The sequence below is a fragment of the Delphinus delphis genome, chromosome 17, assembly GCF_949987515.2.
Source record: "Delphinus delphis chromosome 17, mDelDel1.2, whole genome shotgun sequence".
Taxonomy (NCBI): Eukaryota; Metazoa; Chordata; class Mammalia; order Artiodactyla; family Delphinidae; genus Delphinus; species Delphinus delphis.
Window position 1 is genome coordinate 71,394,571 of NC_082699.1, and position 18,752 is coordinate 71,413,322.

Here is an 18,752-nt window from a genome sequence, read left to right on the forward strand (position 1 = left end):
GGACATTATCATAGAGGACCTTTAGTCAGTATTTTATCTATTAAACAAAAAAGGAAATCACATACTATTTCAGTTTTCAGTTCTGCCTCATCTAATTTCTTACCTCCGGAGATGGGGACACTGGAGCGCTGTGTACTCCCTTCCAAGACCACCCCTGAGTGCACTTGAAGAAGGTCTGTGGCACGCAGCATCTGGTCATATGGTCTTAGAAGTAGGGATGAACCATACATTATGTCCTAATGGTGGTGGGGACAGAGGTGTGAGTACTTTTTTTTTTCCTGTTTTCCTGTTGCAGCTCTGGTTTCTGTGTCATCCAGTGGATCCTTTCTTATTTGTTTTGCAAACTAAGCCAACATCAGATGAAATGAATAGAGAATTGTATTTCCTTATTTTAATGTTTGTGGTATTTTTTTTTCATAGGAGGATTCCAAAAGGTTTTCAAATGCAATCTTGCAGGATTAGATTTTCTAAAAGCCATGATTATTCTGTATTTTATTGCTCTTGTCCTTGTGTAACTCTATTGAGTAATATTTTTTTTCAGTTAAGTATGATAGTATACTGTAAAGTCTATGTATAAATCTGTAAATTGACTGTAAGTAGGACAATGCCTAATATATTTTTTTCCTTTAAAATTGTGATAGTGGGGGAAAAATGTGTTGAGTACAGACTGATCACTAGTTGATGCAGCAAAATGCTGTTTTTTCCCTACAGAGAGTATCTCAGAGTAGTGTTTTGTTTTGTTTTGTTTTGTTTTTTTTGTTACGCGGGCCTCTCACTGTTGTGGCCTCTCCTGTTGCGGGGCACAGGCTCCGGACACGCAGGCTCAGCGGCCATGGCTCACGGGCCCAGCCGCTCCGCGGCATGTGGGATCTTCCCGGACTGGGGCACGAACCCGTGTCCCCTGCATCGGCAGGCGGACTCTCAACCACTGCGCCACCAGGGAAACCCTCAGAGTAGTTTTGTGAAGTGTGCAGAGTTTTGTCCATGTTATGCCTTTTGTAGAGGCAAGTATTGCAATGCAGTGGAAAGACCATCTTTTAAAAAAGAATTGGAACTTTAATTCCATTTACTGCCTTTGTTGTCCTCTTTTCCATGAAGTTTATGTGCCTGGGAATAAAGAACAAGTAGTGAAATTGAGAATGAAAGGAGAGAACGTATAGAATTACATGCGGAAAGAATCATGTAATAAAATACTCCTCTAATGGATTAGAATCCTTTCAAAAGGAACACTTTCCTAAAGATAAGACTATTTTGTTCCCATTTTACTTTGACCCCTGTCTAATTAGTCACCAAACCCTTTTGCTGCTTCCTTTGTGCCGCCTTCTATGTTCCTTCCTTTCTAAGCTCTGGGTCATTAGAAAACGCCTTTTGGGTTTTCCATGCAGCGTCCTCCACAGTGAAACTTGCACTGTTCCATCTGCCTGTCATTGTCCTCCACTGTCTTCAGTGTATCCTTATAGTTCAGTCTACTTGTTCTTCAGGGGGAGCCCTCAGCTCAAATCCTATGTCCTTCACAAAACCTGCCTTCATTTGACCTGGGAGTGCTTTCTCTCTTCTCTCAACTTCTGTGGCCCTATGGCCATGTGGTCCATTTGACATTAGATGTCCCTTGTCCTCCAGTGTTGTCCAAATCTTGTTTTAAATTTCAATTTTTAAACCTTTGTCTTTTCAAGTAGATAGTTACCTTATTGATCCTCTGTGGCTCTTAACCCAGTACCTTGTGCATGTGTTGAAGTGCAGGAATAACACCCGTATTACAGGCTTTATATATGGTGTCTATATGTGTGTGTATGGTATATGTAAATCTGCATATTAAGTGTTCAGTACTTGGGAGGGATATGTGTGAGTGGGACTGTAATATTACTAAATCTTTTAATTGTATGAAGTGAATGTCTTGTTCTGACACTAACTGAATGAATAACTTGACTTTTAATTTTAACCTTGAAGAGAATATATGTGACACAGATATTTTTTTTTTTTTTGTGTGGTACGCGGGCCTCTCACTGTTGTGGCCTCTCCCGTTGCGGAGCACAGGCTCCGGACGCGCAGGCTCAGCGGCCATGGCTCACGGCCCCAGCCGCTCCACGGCACGTGGGATCTTCCCGGAACGGGGCATGAACCTGTGTCCCCTGCATCAGCAGGCGGACCCTCAACCACTGCACCACTAGGGAAGCCCTGATGCAGACTCTTTTAAAGGGCTTTGGATACCATAGAGCTCGAGGTCTTGAAGTAGTGAATTTTTTAAATCTTCTAATAGAAAAACACGCTGTCTCTTTTCACCTTGATTACTGGTAGCTTCCACTAGGCCTAAAAATAAAGCATGAATTGTTTAGAGTGATTCATTTGACACGGTCAGCTGTTCGCTGGAGAAATTACATTGTTCTGGCATTTATTTAGTATTTTGTGGTGGACAGTGTACTTTATCATTTTGATTTTTATAGCACATATCAACAGATATTAAATTCATTTTGTTTACCAGTGAACTTTGGGTCCAAATTCATTTAGTGAAGGAACATTTTTTGTGAATGTCTGCTATATTCCAGACACACACAACAATGAACAAACCATATGGGCTTTATGTTGGAGTGACTCATCTTCAGGGGGGAAAGATAGACATGTGTATAAATAAGTACAATAATTTGTTATAGATACAATGATAGAAATATCATAAAGACCAAAATCCAGTAATCATAGCCATTCCCATTGGAAAGTATGACACTTAGTAAGCCCTAAATATGCCAGAGAATTCCTAATGCATTACATGTTAGAATTAACAGAGATAATATAATTGTTTTGTAGAAGTTATAGATACTGTTAATTTCTCCTTTAATAGATCATGAGACAAACCTAATTCAAAATCATACAGTTGGTTCCCATCATAAGATCTAAACATTCTTCAACTTCATTATTTTTGTTTTAGAGGATAGCTTTTTCCCAAGTACCCAGTGCCATGATGGTGTTTAATAATAGACATTAATATTGTAATTATTATTTTTTTAATAGTGTAATTATTAATAATTTAATACTGGAGATATTACTATTTCCAGTTAGATTTAAATTATCATTGGTAATATAGTTAGTTGAAAGCATAAGTAACTTATTTTAAAAGGGGTCTTAATTAATTATCCAAACTCCCAGACTTACAAAGCTGCATAGGAAAGCAAATGTCATCACAAACTAGGAGTCCTCACCGGTGGACCAACCACTTAGATTATTGGCCCCATTAAGAAGAATTCTCCCAGCATCCCTGTATGCCCATGTCCCCGATCCATGGCTTCTGTCAGCTCAGCCATGAGGTTTTCTGTGCAGCTACTCAAGTCCTTCTGTGAATGCCTGTTGGATCAGGACGGGTTGGAAATTATTTCTGACACCTCACCATGAAAGAAGGAGGACGATAGAGGTCGATACATTTCACTCCTGCCTGAGGCGAGGACTAGGAGATGCTGGTGAATCCACATGGTGTCTTGGGTGTCTTTAAAGAAGAAATGGTTAATTTAGGAGAGCAGAATTTACCAAAAAAAAAAAATTTTTCCAAAAGGTTTTATATATATATATATATATATATATATATATAATGTTTTTAAAGTGGCTTCTATATTCCAGGCAATTTTTTATATTGATTTAGTACTCCTAACCCTGAGAGATGGGTAGGATTTTTCTGTTTCCTCACTAAGGCTCAGAGAGCATTATTGAACAGGTTGCCCCATGAACCTGTGTGCACACCACTGTAATATGCAGCTTGGCACTTTTTTTTGGGTCATAATTTTTCTTTCCAGCTATGCCCCAGTTCCATTTTCCCATAGTTCACTTACCTACTTGAGACTTCCTGTTTCTCCTCCTGCTATATCATACGTAGGGTTCTAAATTCCATATGCTGCAGGAGGAGAATGGTGAATTACCTTGTCCTTTATGTGTTAGAATTAAATTTAAAGGAAGAATTCGTATTGCTTAGACCTGCCAGTTGCTTGAGGCTTTCTTGTGATATGCTTAGCCCCTTTTTCCTTTGGACAAGATGAGGTTGGGAAGCAGAAAACTGAGGAGTTTGTTGGAAGGGATCAGAAGCTAGGATGAGGAGGAATTAAAGGAATGCTTTAAGAAAACCATATAAGTTTATTTTCTTATTCAAACTATATGAAAATCTATATTTAGTAAACTAGCAATACAATACTTTAATAGTATCTTGTTTAAGCTGTTTGGCCTTGTCAGCAGAATTTGATAGGGATATTATCAAGTTCTCCATAGCTTTATATTTGATGTCAACACGTTAGCTAAGTTACAGTGTATTAGAACCTTCTGCTAATTAATTACAAGTAAAGTGAACTAGGCGCTTCCTGCACAGTAGGTAAAAGGATCTAAGCAGGAAGATCAGCTAGAAAATCGTCTCCTACAACATGAAGGACTATGTTCAGGTACCTGCAGCTGAACTCGAAAAGCCTTATGAACTGACTTCAGCAAGGGAGTCACCCACATTTCTGTGCCTCAGTAGGTCCAATGATTTTATTTTACTTGTTCTTGTGGTGTTTATAAGTACAGAATTGTGTTATTTAAAATAGAGTTCTTTTGTGATTACTGTTACCACTCACTTTCACCTTGTATTACCTTCAGTATGTTATCATTTTATAGAAACCTGAGTAAATTGAAGCTTTCAAATCTAGTTTCATCTGTCTTCTCTATAGTTGGTAAGTTTTCATGCATAGTAAGTGGTCAAGAAGTTGTTTTTGTTTTGTTTCGTTTTGAACCTCCTGGAGAAGCTCACTGTGATTGTTTATTTACCTCCATGGCAGTGCGTTCCTCATCTGTTAGCCAGACTCATTCCTGCAGTCATGTTCATGGGTAGTGGTTTGTGGAGAGCTAAAATGTTTAAAGTAATTTAGAAATTGTCTGGTACTTGAATTCAGAGTGGCAGTTACCCTTTAAAGTCATCAGATCTGCTTGGAATCTCAGCTCCTCTCCTTACCGGCTGTATGATATGGGACAAATGGGCCTCCCTTAGCCTCTGTTTTCTCGTTTATCACACAAAAGTGAAAATAGCACCTCAGAGAGCTGCCGTAGGAGTACATGAATGATGCTGTAAAGTACTTAGTGTAGCGCTGCACACATCACATTCAGAAAACAGCAGTTACCCCACTGGTTCTCCTCTTGTTATTGAAGGCTTGTTGTGAACCACATGTAAAATTTGTTGGAGTTTTAGATGATTGATTCTCAGCAAAGGTTGTCACGTTGCTGGCAATACTATCTCAAGGGCCCTCAAGCACCTCTGCTTACCCCGATTATAAGTACTTACAGCGTTACTAGTAATAACTACCATTTTATTGAATGCTTACTGTGTATTACACCCTTAATAAGAACTTCACATATAGTTTTATTTCATTTTCCCAATAAATATGAAGAAGGCGTTATTACACCCATTTAACTGATAAGGAAATGTAGGTAAAATAAGAGAAGATAACGTGCCTTCCTAGGTGGACAGTGAGAGACCTTGGGTTCACCACGGTCTGTGTGACCCCAGAGCCCCTGCCCTTTAACCCCATGCTACCTATGTCTTTTTACTCATCTGTCTCTTCCAGTACACCTAAGCTTCCTGAAAGTGGGAACTGGATATTATGTGTATTTCAAGTCCCCATTTTTTGGAAGCCTCTTTAAACTAAAAGCAGTGTATAATATCAGAAAGTATCAATGTGAGACATAATACCTTATTAAGAGTTCTTTCTTACCTATTGAAAATTACATAATTTACCATTCTGACAGGAAACTTGAAGCTTTGGGACTTGTTTTTCAGTTCCATTCTCTCTTTGCCATAATAGCAATTTGAATTTACTATATTTGGCCTTGTGTTAGTGATAGCAGAGTATTCATACTAATCTTCTTACCAGGTTATAAGCTTCTTTCATCATTGCAGTTCCTAGCTCAGTGCCCTATATAAGTTAATCACTTGATACATATTTGATTTTAATTTATTTCAGTGTATTAATATTCATCTGAAGTATTTTTATATTAGGTATAGTTGACACAGAGATACGACTTTTGCTTACTTGGCTTTTACCCTTGTTTTTCTTTCTAGTAATCTAGCCTGTGTTTTGCTTTTGGACTTTAAAAAGAGTTCAGGTATTTTGGTGTTAGTCTGAAAAAAATTCCCTAATGGACTCTTTGGAATTTTTTCTTCTATTAAAGTAGAAAACATCCTGAACAATGTATAACATTTTACATTATCAGCATGTAGTGCCTATGTATATATTGCTGAATTATTCACTATTTTTTTTAATAACAAGTTTATGAACTTCTCAAGGGCAGGGATCTTGTCTCTTATACTTTCTTGTATCTGTGGCATCTAGCCACTGATGGTGGCTAGGGACATAGCAGGTGCAGATGAAATATTTGGATGTTGATTGATTTGACCACCAATATCTCTGGGTTTGTGGAAAGAGCATGAGGTTTCAGAGTTAGACATTGGATTCTCACCCAGCCATTGCTGTTGAGTAAGTTACTTGGTCAGTTCTGCTACAGTTTCCACTCTTGTAAAGTAGTAGTGATAATAATACCTAACAAATTTGCTGGAAATGTTAAATAATGTATGCACACTGCTTTATGATAACTAAAGATGCTGTACTTGTCTTAATTCTGTCTTGTTTTTATCAATATAATGGCTCCATTCTATGACAAATCTGGACTCAGTCTTATATGTTTTGGCCTGTTGGGCACTTAACTTGACGTGGTATATGACTGCATGCATGAGTCATGTATACTTCATGAGCAGAGTGAGGTCTGGAGAAGTTGTCTGTTGAATAACATTACTCAATAAGATAATAGAAGTCTGCTTAAGTCTGTGTTCTCTTAACTTCTAGCTTAAGTGTTCTCTCATACCATATTTTGGTTTCTAAATACATACAAGTACACACTTACACACAGACACACATACTCCAGTTTCATAAATCATGGGAAGAATTTTATAATGGCTCAAGACCAACATTCCCATTAAGTTATTAGTTTGTAGGACAAGAAAATGGATCCCTCCTACTTACATAGTTCTTTCCAGAGAGTTGATGTGCCTTACCCAAGGTCGTGTAGCCATTCAAGTGAAACAATTGGAATGAACCCAGGTCTTCTAATCCAAATCCTTGACCCTTTCCAAGATGCCAGCAACTGAAAATGTATAGAGCAGCCTTTGAGCATTTTTTGAAATTCCTGGACTTTCCCTTGATGTTGATTCTCCCTCACTCTTGTGGTTCCTTTGTATGATGCATCATATAGATACAGGTGTTAACTGTTTTCACCAGCTACACTAGGAGCGAACTGCCATTTTAAGACCATTGTAGCTGGAGCTGAGTGGATGGGGCTGGGCAGGAAAAGTGGGGGTGAGAGAGGTGGAGGTAGGGGTAGGGGCTGCAGAGAGTAGTAGGAAATGAGACCAGAAGGGAGGCAAGGTGGGGTACCAGTTGTGTATATGCTTTATAGGATGAATTGGGCAGGTTTTATGTGAATGTGCATGCATGTGTGTACACACACACATGCCCCAAAACATTTTGAACAGTTTGGTTTGAAACTGGAGTAATTAATTAGCATGTTCATTTTGACCTGGTGTCTTTGGGGAGGGGAGGAGAAATTTAACTTTTTCACTTCTTAAGTAATAATTGAATTTGCATGCCTTTTTCTATTTCTGGCTGTTTGAACTTTCCCCCTTTATTTTAAATAACCCATAAATATTCAGAAACTTGAATTTCTAGGTCAGTTTACAATACGATTAATCTCTGTACTTTGTGATTTTATTCTTTTTGAACAGGAGTGTGTTGCTGCTGTTCAGCTTTGCGTCCTCGCTACAAACGCCTGGTGGACAACATATTCCCTGAAGATCCAAAAGTAATTTGATCTACATCTACTGATCCTTCTCTTTGCTGACCCATCCTTCCCCCCTGCTGACCTCCCTAAAGGTTTCCCTAATTTCATTTCTCTACTTTTACTCCCAAATCTCATCATGTACACTACTATTTTTATACTACTGTTTTTTTTTAACCTTTAAATGATCCATGCTTGCTTGTCTGACTTTCAGATTCTTTTCTTAGATTAAAGCATAAATTCAGAATGATGGACGGATGATGTTCTTTAGTCTGTATAGTTCCTAAATTCAAGTAATACTCACTTACCAAAAATTTATGAACTAGTGTCAGATCATTTGTATGAAATGCCAAAAGAACACAACTGTGAATACAGACTTGGTCTTCTGCTCTCGCCAAGCTCCTAGACAAGTAAATTGGCAATTACAATATTGTGTGAAAGAATATGTTGTGATAGAGAAATAAGTACAGTGTACTGCTGGAGTAGGTAGGAATGATATCTAATCTGGGCTTGGGAGAAGAAAGGCCTGAAGGAAATGAAATCTAGGCTAAGATCCAAAGAATAAATAGGGTTGGCCACACAATTTTCAGAAGAGAATTGAGAAGTAAAGGGAGAATATTCCAGGCAGAGTTTGTTCTCTTTTTACTTAAGTGCTTTTTAATTTTTTATAAAAGTTACTTTATTGTGGAAGACGACTGGTTTCAAAGCAGTTGTCTTTGATTGATTTTGTTTGACACTATCTTAAATTTTCCAAGACTCCTTTAGTCTAGTGTTAAATGGATAGGGACAAAAAAGTGTTACATGGGTTTGACTTCCAGAAGTTGCTTTATTTTAAAATGTAGCCAACCCTAGAAACCTTTTGGTTATCTTGATATTAATTTATGAGATACACCTCATTTTTAATCAAATCTGATTTAAATATTCAGCAATTTGTAGGAGGCCTATCAATTAAATATTTTGGCTGCGAGATATCCTGGATAATTTATGGCATATAAATAACTCTAAGATATGGTACCTGCCTTTAAGAAGCTTTCCATCCATTTGACTGCTATAAAGCGAAAGCATACTAAATATTAAATCACAATGCATAAATCAGTAAGAAAAATGTTAAGTAAAACAGGTGGTAAAGTTTCTGCCTTTATATCAGGGAGGTATCACATGGGTTGGCAATCTCTGTGAAGCATTCTCAGAAGAAATGTAATTTGCTGAACTCTGAAGGATGTACACCATCTGGAGAAGCAGAGATTAGTCTCTTTGTTGCCGGCAAGAGAAAAATCATGGTAAAGTAAGAGATACCTTTGCGAACAAGAGCCTTCAAATGAAGGTGCCTATAGCCTAATTGAAGTGTAATGAGTGATAATTGTACACAATTCCCGATTGGAAGTTTCAGAAGTATCATTTAATAGACAGAATATTCAGATCATTTCCTTAAGGAATCTGGAACATACGATTACTGAAGATAGGTGGAGCGCAGATTAGGGAGGAATGTGAATGACAGACAAGGCACCTGCTTTATCCCCTGTAACTTACAGGCAGTGAGGGAGCTTTGAACACTTTTGATCATGGGAGTGGTGGCAGGTAAATTAGAGAATGGTTACAGAAAGAATCTTTATTTTTGCCCAGTATTTAGATAAGATTTACTTAAATAGCAATCTGTAAAATAAGGTTTAAGGAAAAGGAAAGATTTACATGAACCTTGCATACATATGGCAACCATAAACCCAATTGACTACATTTCTTATTTTTAATTTATTAAACGAACAAATCTTGTGGTATATCCAAAACACGTCCAACAGTAGATACCGAGAGTGCAGAGGTCGACATGTCATAGTCTCTGCCTTCAAAGAGTGCTCTAATGAGGGGAACAAATAACCAAACCTTTTCTTATATTCTTATATAGAATAAAATATATTCTATTCCTTACATACTATATGCAGTTAATTGAGCTATTTTTCTGTAAAGGAAGGTGTTAGAATAATCCATTGCTTGTGAAGCATATTTAAATGCTTTTCCTAAATGGGGCATTTATTTAACTTTTTGAAAATTCTACATATCCAGAATGGTGATTAGCTCTTAAGAGGCTATATCCAGGAAGGTTCAGCATAAATATGGATTAATTACCAATCCAAAAAGGGGAAATGTGAAGCAGGCAACACTTAGAAATACAAAAAATAAGCATGAAAATATAAATATAACCTATTTCACTTTTTTTTATTTTTATTTTTAGGATGGCCTTGTTAAAGCTGATATGGAGAAATTGACATTTTATGCTGTGTCTGCTCCAGAGAAACTGGATCGAATTGGTTCTTACCTGGCAGAAAGGTTGAGCAGGGATGTTGTCAGACATCGTTCTGGGTAAGGAAACTAGTTGCTGCTAATATAGTATCTTTGGAAAATTCTTCCTAGGCTAAATCATCCTATAAATTATTTTGCCATCTAGTCAGGGAAAGATAACACATGGAGAATAAAACATTGTAATATCATATAAGGAAATGTGTAATACCGAATAGATGCTGTAGCTTTTATTACTTTCCTGGTGGTCAGGTTTAAGAATAAACTCATGTTACTTAACAGAGTTGTTTAAGTATCCATTAATTTTTAAGACTTCCCTAATGGAAATAGTAGAAATTGATTCCCTTAGTCTGTCAGCGCAGTACTGTAATTTAAAAATCAGTCTCAAAATTGAAAACTATCAGAAATTCTGTTAACGAACTGATTTTTATCACAGCTCCAGTTTTACCTGTCAGAGGAGCAATAAAAGAGAGCTATGCTAGGCTTAAGGTTCAGAATATGTAAGCATGCTGATTGGACCTGTGCTAGCTATACATCTACCTATCAATAAAGGTCTGCCATCTTAATCCATTCTCTGTGCTTGAACAGCAGTAACTTTGCAATTTGGTTTATAAATACTTTTCCATATTGTCATTTTATGATACTAGTTTCTTAGAGTATTCCTTTCTCCAAGTGCTCTACTGGCTTTCTCTACTTCTGCATTGTTACCATTTAGAGCATTTGATACAAATGTGAGTCTTGATACAAGTAGTTTTTATAGTTGACTGTTCAAGCAAAGTTATCTGAAGTCTGAATTTTAATTTTTAGTACAAGCTTTAAAATCTGATGAATTATATGGTAAAATGTATGATACCTTTCCTTATAATATTGCTGATACTGTTTTATATACTCATTTACAAATACAAATAGATTGTGTTAGAAATTTAGGCTCATTTCTTATAATAACTTTTGGGTTGGATGCAAAGAAATGTGGTTAAAAGCCTGGAAAATGGAGAATATTTGTGTTTACAAAAAAATTCACATGAAGGTAATGTTAAAGAAGCTCTGGGAGAGTTTTTGGTGAGCAGGAGAAAATGGGATAGTACAGTATAGTTTCTGTATACTTCCACATGAGGATTATTTTATAATCTCAAGATCATTTGTGTTGTGTGAAGATTAGGATCTCACTTAGAAGCTGCTAAATCTGCCTTTCTGTGCTCTGTGCATTTAAGTAAACTTATTTTAATTATCCCTGTGAAAGCGATTAGGAGAATTAAGAGAGCTAGAGATGTGTTGACATTATTTTTCTCTTATATTTAGGTATGTTTTAATTGCTATGGAGGCATTGGACCAACTTCTTATGGCCTGCCATTCTCAAAGCATCAAGCCATTTGTAGAAAGCTTTCTTCATATGGTAGCAAAGCTGCTGGAATCAGGGGAACCAAAGCTTCAAGTTCTTGGAACAAATTCTGTGAGTAAAACTATTCTCTAATTTTAAGTTTAATTAGCATAACTTGGATTAACTCTTTTTAGAGTGTCTGTCTGGTAGAAGCAGATGCTCTGGTCAGGGCATTTGGACAACCAGTACAGTGGTAGATGATTAGAACATTTTGTCTCTAGTTTTTATTGTTGCTGCTTTTGAAATCTGGGATGTTAACCAATCATAAGGAACAACAGAAACTCAGTTGGCCATAAATGGAAGGCTTTTCTTTTCCCCCATGCCTTCTTACACTACTTCTGAACTATTTCTGCTAACAGCATTCATTTTCTTTTATCCGGAACCATAGTTTGTTAAACATGTGTGGGGTTGGGGAAGGCATATCTAATAAAGAAAATAAAATACAGTGATAACCTTTCTCCTCTTGTCTTTAGTTTCATTGTATAACCTTCAGTCTTTCAGTTCCAACTTCATCTCTGAGGAAGCTTTCAGGCATTCAACCAATCTATATGTTCCCATCCAGATTTTTATCAACAAATAACAGAGTCATATACTACCTGCTATTGTTTATAGATAACTGTTTTGTGGTTAGGAAGTGTAGGGGGTGACTGACAGCATGGATTCTAGGGTTCGACTGCCTTTCTTTGAATTATGCCTGTGACACTTTCTAGCTGTGTATCTTGGGCAAGTTATTTAACCTCTCCTTGCCTTAGTTTTTCATCTGTGAAATGAAGATAATAATAGTACCGATCTTGGTACTCCTGTTGTGTGATATGAGTTAATACAAATAAAGTTCTTAGAGCAGTGTTTGGCACTGTTAGTTATTGTTGGTAGTAATATAATGTTTTTCTTTTTTTGAAGCAAGAGTATGTAAATAAAATCCTCATTAAAAAGCCCTTAATATGATTTTGTCCATTTGTTTCAGAGGGAAAATATTGGCTATTTCCAAGTGCAGTTAGGTGGTGTGACAGGCTCCATTTCTGGCAACATAGCTGCTTATGCTTCTCCTATTTCCTTTACATTTAGGTGAGGAAAGTTTAGGGGAAATTTTTAAAAAAATTTTATTGAAGTATAGTTGATTTACAATGTTGTGTTAATTTCTGCTGTACAGCAAAGGACTGAGTCATAGATACATATATATATATGTTCTTTTTCATATTCTTTTCCATTACGGTTTATCACAGGATATTGAATATAGTTCCCTGTGCTATACAGTAGGACCTTGTTTATCCATCCTATATATTAGGGGAAGTGTTTTAATGGTTGTGGGGGAAGGAGTTTCAGTGTAAATCTCCAGACGTTTCTTCACTTCAAGCCAGCAATGCCATTAGAATTCCTTTAATGACTCATTTGGGAAAAAGACAAAATTCTCCAGTTACATACTTTGACTTGAATGAATTGTATTAAATGAAATGCTGTATTATCTTGGCCAGCATTATTTATATAGTATTCCCTGGAAGTCTGATTTTAATTCCTTAGTGGTGCTAAGCTGTCAAACGTGACTGGTACTGATTTAGTCCCTTTGTATTTATTAGTGGTCTTTGTACATTTTATTTTAATTTGTTGACATTTGCCACTTTGTGCTGATGCTGACTCAGTATAACAGTACAGGATTTATTCAGGTTTTCCTTTGTTTTAGAAATTGTGCTAGGTACTTTGTGTTTTTACCCTTTTTTAAAATTGTGAGCTATTTCAAATATAGAAAAGTATAGAGAATAACACAGCATACCCGCATAAACACAGATTCAGGCAAGAAAATTGTTAAGTAGTTAATATATCAATAAATGATAATACATAATTATTGTTATAAATAATAATACATAATAGCAATAAATGTTAACACTCTGCAACATTGGTTCATGTTTTTAAAAGAAATAATATAGTATATGTTAGATACTTCATATACATTATGTCATTTAATTCTCACAAAAAACCTTCAAGCTTAGAAGTATTATTCCCATTTTACAGATGAGGAATTGAAGCTAAATAACATGTCCAAAGACATAGTGAAATAATAGTGTTATATAACAGGGATTCAGTGCTAGGCCTTTCCTACTCCAAAGCTTGTGTTATATAAATACACTGTCATTTTTGTGGATTAAAATCTAGGAAAAGCAGAGGTTACTTTCCTTTTTTTCTTCCTCTTGTATTCAATTGATCCATCTCACTTTTCTGAAGCCTATTGCTAATCTTTACCTTTTCTTTAACTATTGTTGCCAGTTGTCCATAGGGCCCAGTCATTTAAACCATTCACTACACTAAAGCAGTGATTCTCAACCTGGGACAGTTCTCCCCCCTCACTAACCCTCACTGGACGTTTGGCAGTGTCTGGAGACGTTTTTGATTTTTCACACCTGGGCTTGGGGGAGTGCTAGTGCCTTCTAGGATGCTGGGCGTGCTGCTAAACATGCTATACGTAATGCACAGGACAGTCCCCACGACAAAGTTTATTGGGTCGAAAATTTAATAGTGCTTACTGTGAGAAACTACATCTAAGATCACAATGCTGCTGCCTTTTGTTGTACCTTTTAAAACATATCTAGCTCTTCACTTAAATTTTTTTTTATTGGAGCATAATTGCTCTACAATGTTGTGTTAGTTTCTGCTGTACGACGAAGTGAATCAGCTATATGTATACATATATCCCCTCCCTCTTGGACCTCCCTCCCACTCCCACACCTATCTGGGTCATCACAGAGCACCGAGCTGAGAGGGGGAGAAAGTAGCAAGGCCTTGTGCTAACTTTTGTTTGGTTCTCATTTGAACTTCTCAACAGCCCTGTAAGTTAAATATTCCATTTCACGGGTCACATATTTTGTTAGTAAATCCAGGATCCAAATGCAGAGCCCTCTAACAGAATCCATTCCTGATCTCTGCGCCATACTGTCTCATTTTTTCCCACTCCTACGTATGATAAGAAGTCTATAATGATAATACCTTTCTTTTTATTGATTTTTCTTAGCACAGGGTGTATAGGTTTAGAATTTGTTAGAGAGCTCCCAGAGTTACAGGAATTAGAAGAGCTTTTCCATAAAATTGGGAAGGAAGATAATATTTTATGCACTTCCCTGGAACATAGCCGCACATGTTTTATCCTGTTCTTTATGCCAAAGGGTGATAGGAGACGCTTCTGTAAATGATCACTCAGACTGTACTTGAGTATTTGTGACTTTCAATAAGTAAAAAGGGAATAAAGTTTCTCCTAAAAAATTTCTAGAACAATTTAACATTTTAATGGCCAAATTTTAAAATTTCTGATTAATTTTTTTCTAATTTAATATGTGATTTTTGGTAGCAAGTTTGGAAAATGCAAGAAAATATGAAAGAGTAAACAAGTTAAAGATACCTGTAATTTCAGTATCCAGAAGTAGTCCTTTACTATTTTAATTTCTTTTTAAAATATATTTTAGAAAATGGGGAACATATTGTATATACACTTGTATGTGTTTTTATCATTCACATTTTTTGAGCATTTCCTGGTGTCATTCAAAGTTTCTTTTTATGAAAAATACAAATATTTGGCTTAATATTTTCTGAAACTCTTCATATGGTCAGTGTGTAGTATGGGAATCTTGAAAATTGGAATCAAACCCCTGAACTGTAATGCCAGTTTCACCATTTACTCACAGTGTCATTTTGGGCAAGCAGTTTAACTTCTGAATTTCAGTGTTCCTGTCTGTAAAATGGGGATGATGACACATTCTTTACAGGATTGTAGGAATGATTAAATAAGAACTCACGTGAAAACACCTAGTACAGAATATGGTACAGAGTAGGTAATGAATGTCAGTTTCATCTCTACCAGGTGTGGTATTTGTGGTCTTTTTCTAGATAATATGAATCATGAAATTATAATTTAAAACAGATGACTTGGCTCTGGCTGAATTAATTTAAAATACTTTTAGTATCATAATTTTATTTTTTCAAATTTATTCTATGCTTACTTTAGTTTTGTTTCCAGGACAGCTTTAGGCTATTTTAGAAGTAATAAATTACTGAATAAATGAGAAAGCAAATAAGAAAAGAAGAGTACATATTAAGGAATCATATGGCTAGGCCTGTGACTCATGTAGGATATTTAAGATTTCCTAAACATATGGATCTCTCTCTCTTTTTAATCTTTAGAAAAGAGGTAGAATAAATTTTACCATCTCAGTATTTTTTCTTCTATATTGAGTTGGTTTCCTTCAGTTTAGGGCCCTTTTTTCTTGTCCCGTCTCATTTGTATAAATATTATTCATTCATGTGTTATGTAACAACTGTCAAGATTTCCTACCCGAGATTTAAGAAATAAAATTCCCTGAAGGTTTGGGCCTGACTGAGGTTGTCATGGAAACACCATCAGCATCCAGGAAATGCAGAAGGGCTTTAGAATGAGAGCTCTTGGGAGAGTGGGCTCACTCAAAAGAGACTGCATCACAAAGTTATATTTGATGTTCATAACGCTATATCCTTGATTAGGTAAAGTTCATTATCAAAAACTTCCTTTCGTATATATGTGGCATTTATGATATTTCATATTTCGTTTGCTTTTTACTTGGATATTTCTTGTCGATGTAACAAATAATGAATGAAAGTAAATGTGTTTGTTCCACACTGTCAAAAAGGTGATAATGCATCTTATTATTTTTTTAGTTTGTCAAATTTGCAAATATTGAAGAAGACACACCGTCCTATCATAGACGTTACGATTTTTTTGTATCTCGCTTCAGTGCCATGTGTCACTCCTGTGATAGTGATCCAGAAACACGAACAGAGTATGTATTGTTTTATGGTTTATAGTCTTGGAGTCATTTATTGATGAATATTGTGTTTATATATTACATAATGATCACCAAAGGAGATGGGAAAATGTATGCTTTATTCCTGAGGTACAAATTTCGTTGCTGTTAGAAGAACTGACTAGAGCAGCAAAATTGAGAGTGGTTTCCTAACTCGGTCAGAATAAAATGCAGAGTCTTTACTGTAACCCAGAATGCCCTTTAATGCTTACCATACCCCAGTGTTAGATCCTGTCGTTTCTTCTTCCTTTCACTCTGATCTAGTACATGGGTCTCCTCGCTTGCTTGAATACATGAGGCGCACTTCTCCCCAGGGCCTTTGGACGGAGTGGTCTTTCGGCCTTACCTCACTTTGTTCAGATTTCTGCTCAGATGTCACCTTATCATGAGAATCCTCCCTCAGCCACCTTTTATTTATTAATATCAACCCTCCCAGTTAAGCTTTATCTTCTCATATCTTGTCTGTTGTCTCTCCTCTATGGAAGATGAACTCCAGGAGGGCAAGGGTTTTGTTTTGAGGACTGCTGTATCACTAGTACTTTGAATATTGCTGAGCACATTACCGGCTCTCAGTAAGCACTTTTTGAATGAGTACATACATAAATTGAATGAATGAATGACTGTATGTTACGGGATCATTGTCTGACTGAGGTTGTCATGACAACTGATTTGGGCATTTTTAAACATTTCTTCTAGATACATCCTAGTAATAATCTAGAATCAAATACTTATCTGCAAACACAATCGATAGATTGACATGTATATGAAAATTAAAAATTAAATTCAAAATGACCCTGGTAAATGTAGTTTGAGCTTTACCATAATACACCTAAAAAGAAAGAAACTAACCCAAATTCAGAGTGTTGTCATGAGCAGTCAATAGTCAAGATTGAGCATGTTTTGTGATTTTTACTTTTCTTTTAAAATAAAGGAATATACAGAAAGGTAACTAGTTAGCTTTAAGTATGCAAGCTACAGTGTTGCTTTACACAAACAAAAACAAGTGTAAAAGTTACTTAACTTGGAGAAAGAAAGCTGAGCGGTAATTTAATAGTTTTCAGATAAAAGAATTATTTCTGTCTGAGATGCTGTTAGTATAATTTTTCCTTGGTATACTATAGGCCATTTAGGATCCTGATGTTATTCCTTTATTACGGGTGTAAAGCCTTATAGAAAAATAGAGATAACTATAACTATCTTATAATAATAAATTTCCTGTTTCTCCCAATCACTGCTAAAGTCTCTTTTTCTCCCTAAAGGATATTCAAAAAATGTTTTATAAAACTGTTCCCTGTTCTCAGAAGCTGGTATTAACTTGTTAATGGGGCAAAAAGGTATAAAAATTAGCTAAATAAAATGGCACGTTTTGTTCAAAGTTGTAACAATTTTGTTTTCTTTTAAAATACAGAAAATAATCCAGAAGATAGGGGGTTTTTTTTTGTTTGTTTAGTTTGTTCACGTAGGCATTTCCCAATTTTTGGTTGAGGTGGTGAATTTCACATATAAACCAATGTAGGTGAAAAGTGTTTATGATGTTATAGTACCGATGAAAGGATGCATTTTAAAAATTCAAAACTTTTACATAGGTATCTGATTTTTAGGTTTTAGCGCCCCCTAGTGAAAAATCTTGTCTTTTGAACACGTATTTTTGTAACATTTTTCAACTTACAAAAAAGAAACTTGAAATTTTCTGTACACAAATGAAAGGTGGTACTTTGTCTTAATTCTTTATTATATAACATTTGATATTCCAAAATAACACTTCATTTGAATCACTGTGAAACAAATGAGTAAACTAAAATGCTTTAAGATACTTAGAGGGCTTGATTTTTTTTTTCGGCTTCGTTTTTAGTAAAAGCCCTTTTGGTTTTCTTCAGGACTATTTATATTCCTTCTTAGGTTCTAACTTAGATAATTATTATAAATCCCTCTTTTTAGCAATACACTGTCAAATAAAACTTAGGGGGCATGGCCAGTAGGAAATGGGGCTGATAACTGTTAAGATTTTCTTAAAATATTTGACTTGCAAATACTACCTTTGTAGTAATGTTAGGCTTGCCCACTTGTGATAGCTGCAGAAGAGATTTTCAAGACTTCTTTTTGTTGTAGAAAGCAGCATGAATAAGACACAGCTTTGTAAAAGGCAAGATTTGTCTCCTAGTTCACTTTCTCACCTGTTCAGTGTCATGTTACCGCCGTATCCCATGCTCCACCTGCTACTACTGAATGTCTGCATTACTTCCCGATGGGTTTCTACGCAGTATCACCCCCTTCCCCACATCTTCCATTCTCTAACGCTATTCGCAGCTTTTGGAAACAGTGCTGGATAAGCTGAGTAAACTTCTAATGGTGACTATTTCAGGTAGTAACAAAAAAGGAGGGTAAATAACAATCAAATTTGGCCAGAATGAAGGTGTTTCGGGGCAGAGGGG

General features: G+C 36.0%; 1 protein-coding gene across 11 annotated transcripts in view; it reads left to right on the forward strand.

The window, feature by feature from the left end:
• Window positions 1-18,752, forward strand: part of EFR3A (EFR3 homolog A) — a 181,206-nt gene that overhangs the window by 26,867 nt on the left and 135,587 nt on the right. For 10 of the 11 annotated variants that reach the window (XR_009516671.1, XR_009516673.1, XR_009516675.1 and 7 more), the window contains exons 2-5: window positions 7,778-7,854; window positions 10,058-10,185; window positions 11,422-11,572; window positions 16,175-16,296. Coding sequence is in view for 2 of the 11 variants with exons in the window: in XM_059995204.1 (XP_059851187.1) it covers window positions 7,778-7,854; window positions 10,058-10,185; window positions 11,422-11,572; window positions 16,175-16,296 (478 nt within the window). In the remaining 9 variants the exon portion in view is untranslated. Of the gene's footprint in view, window positions 1-7,777; window positions 7,926-10,057; window positions 10,186-11,421; window positions 11,573-16,174; window positions 16,297-18,752 lie in introns of those variants that run through there. The other variant, XM_059995206.1, reaches the window with a different exon arrangement.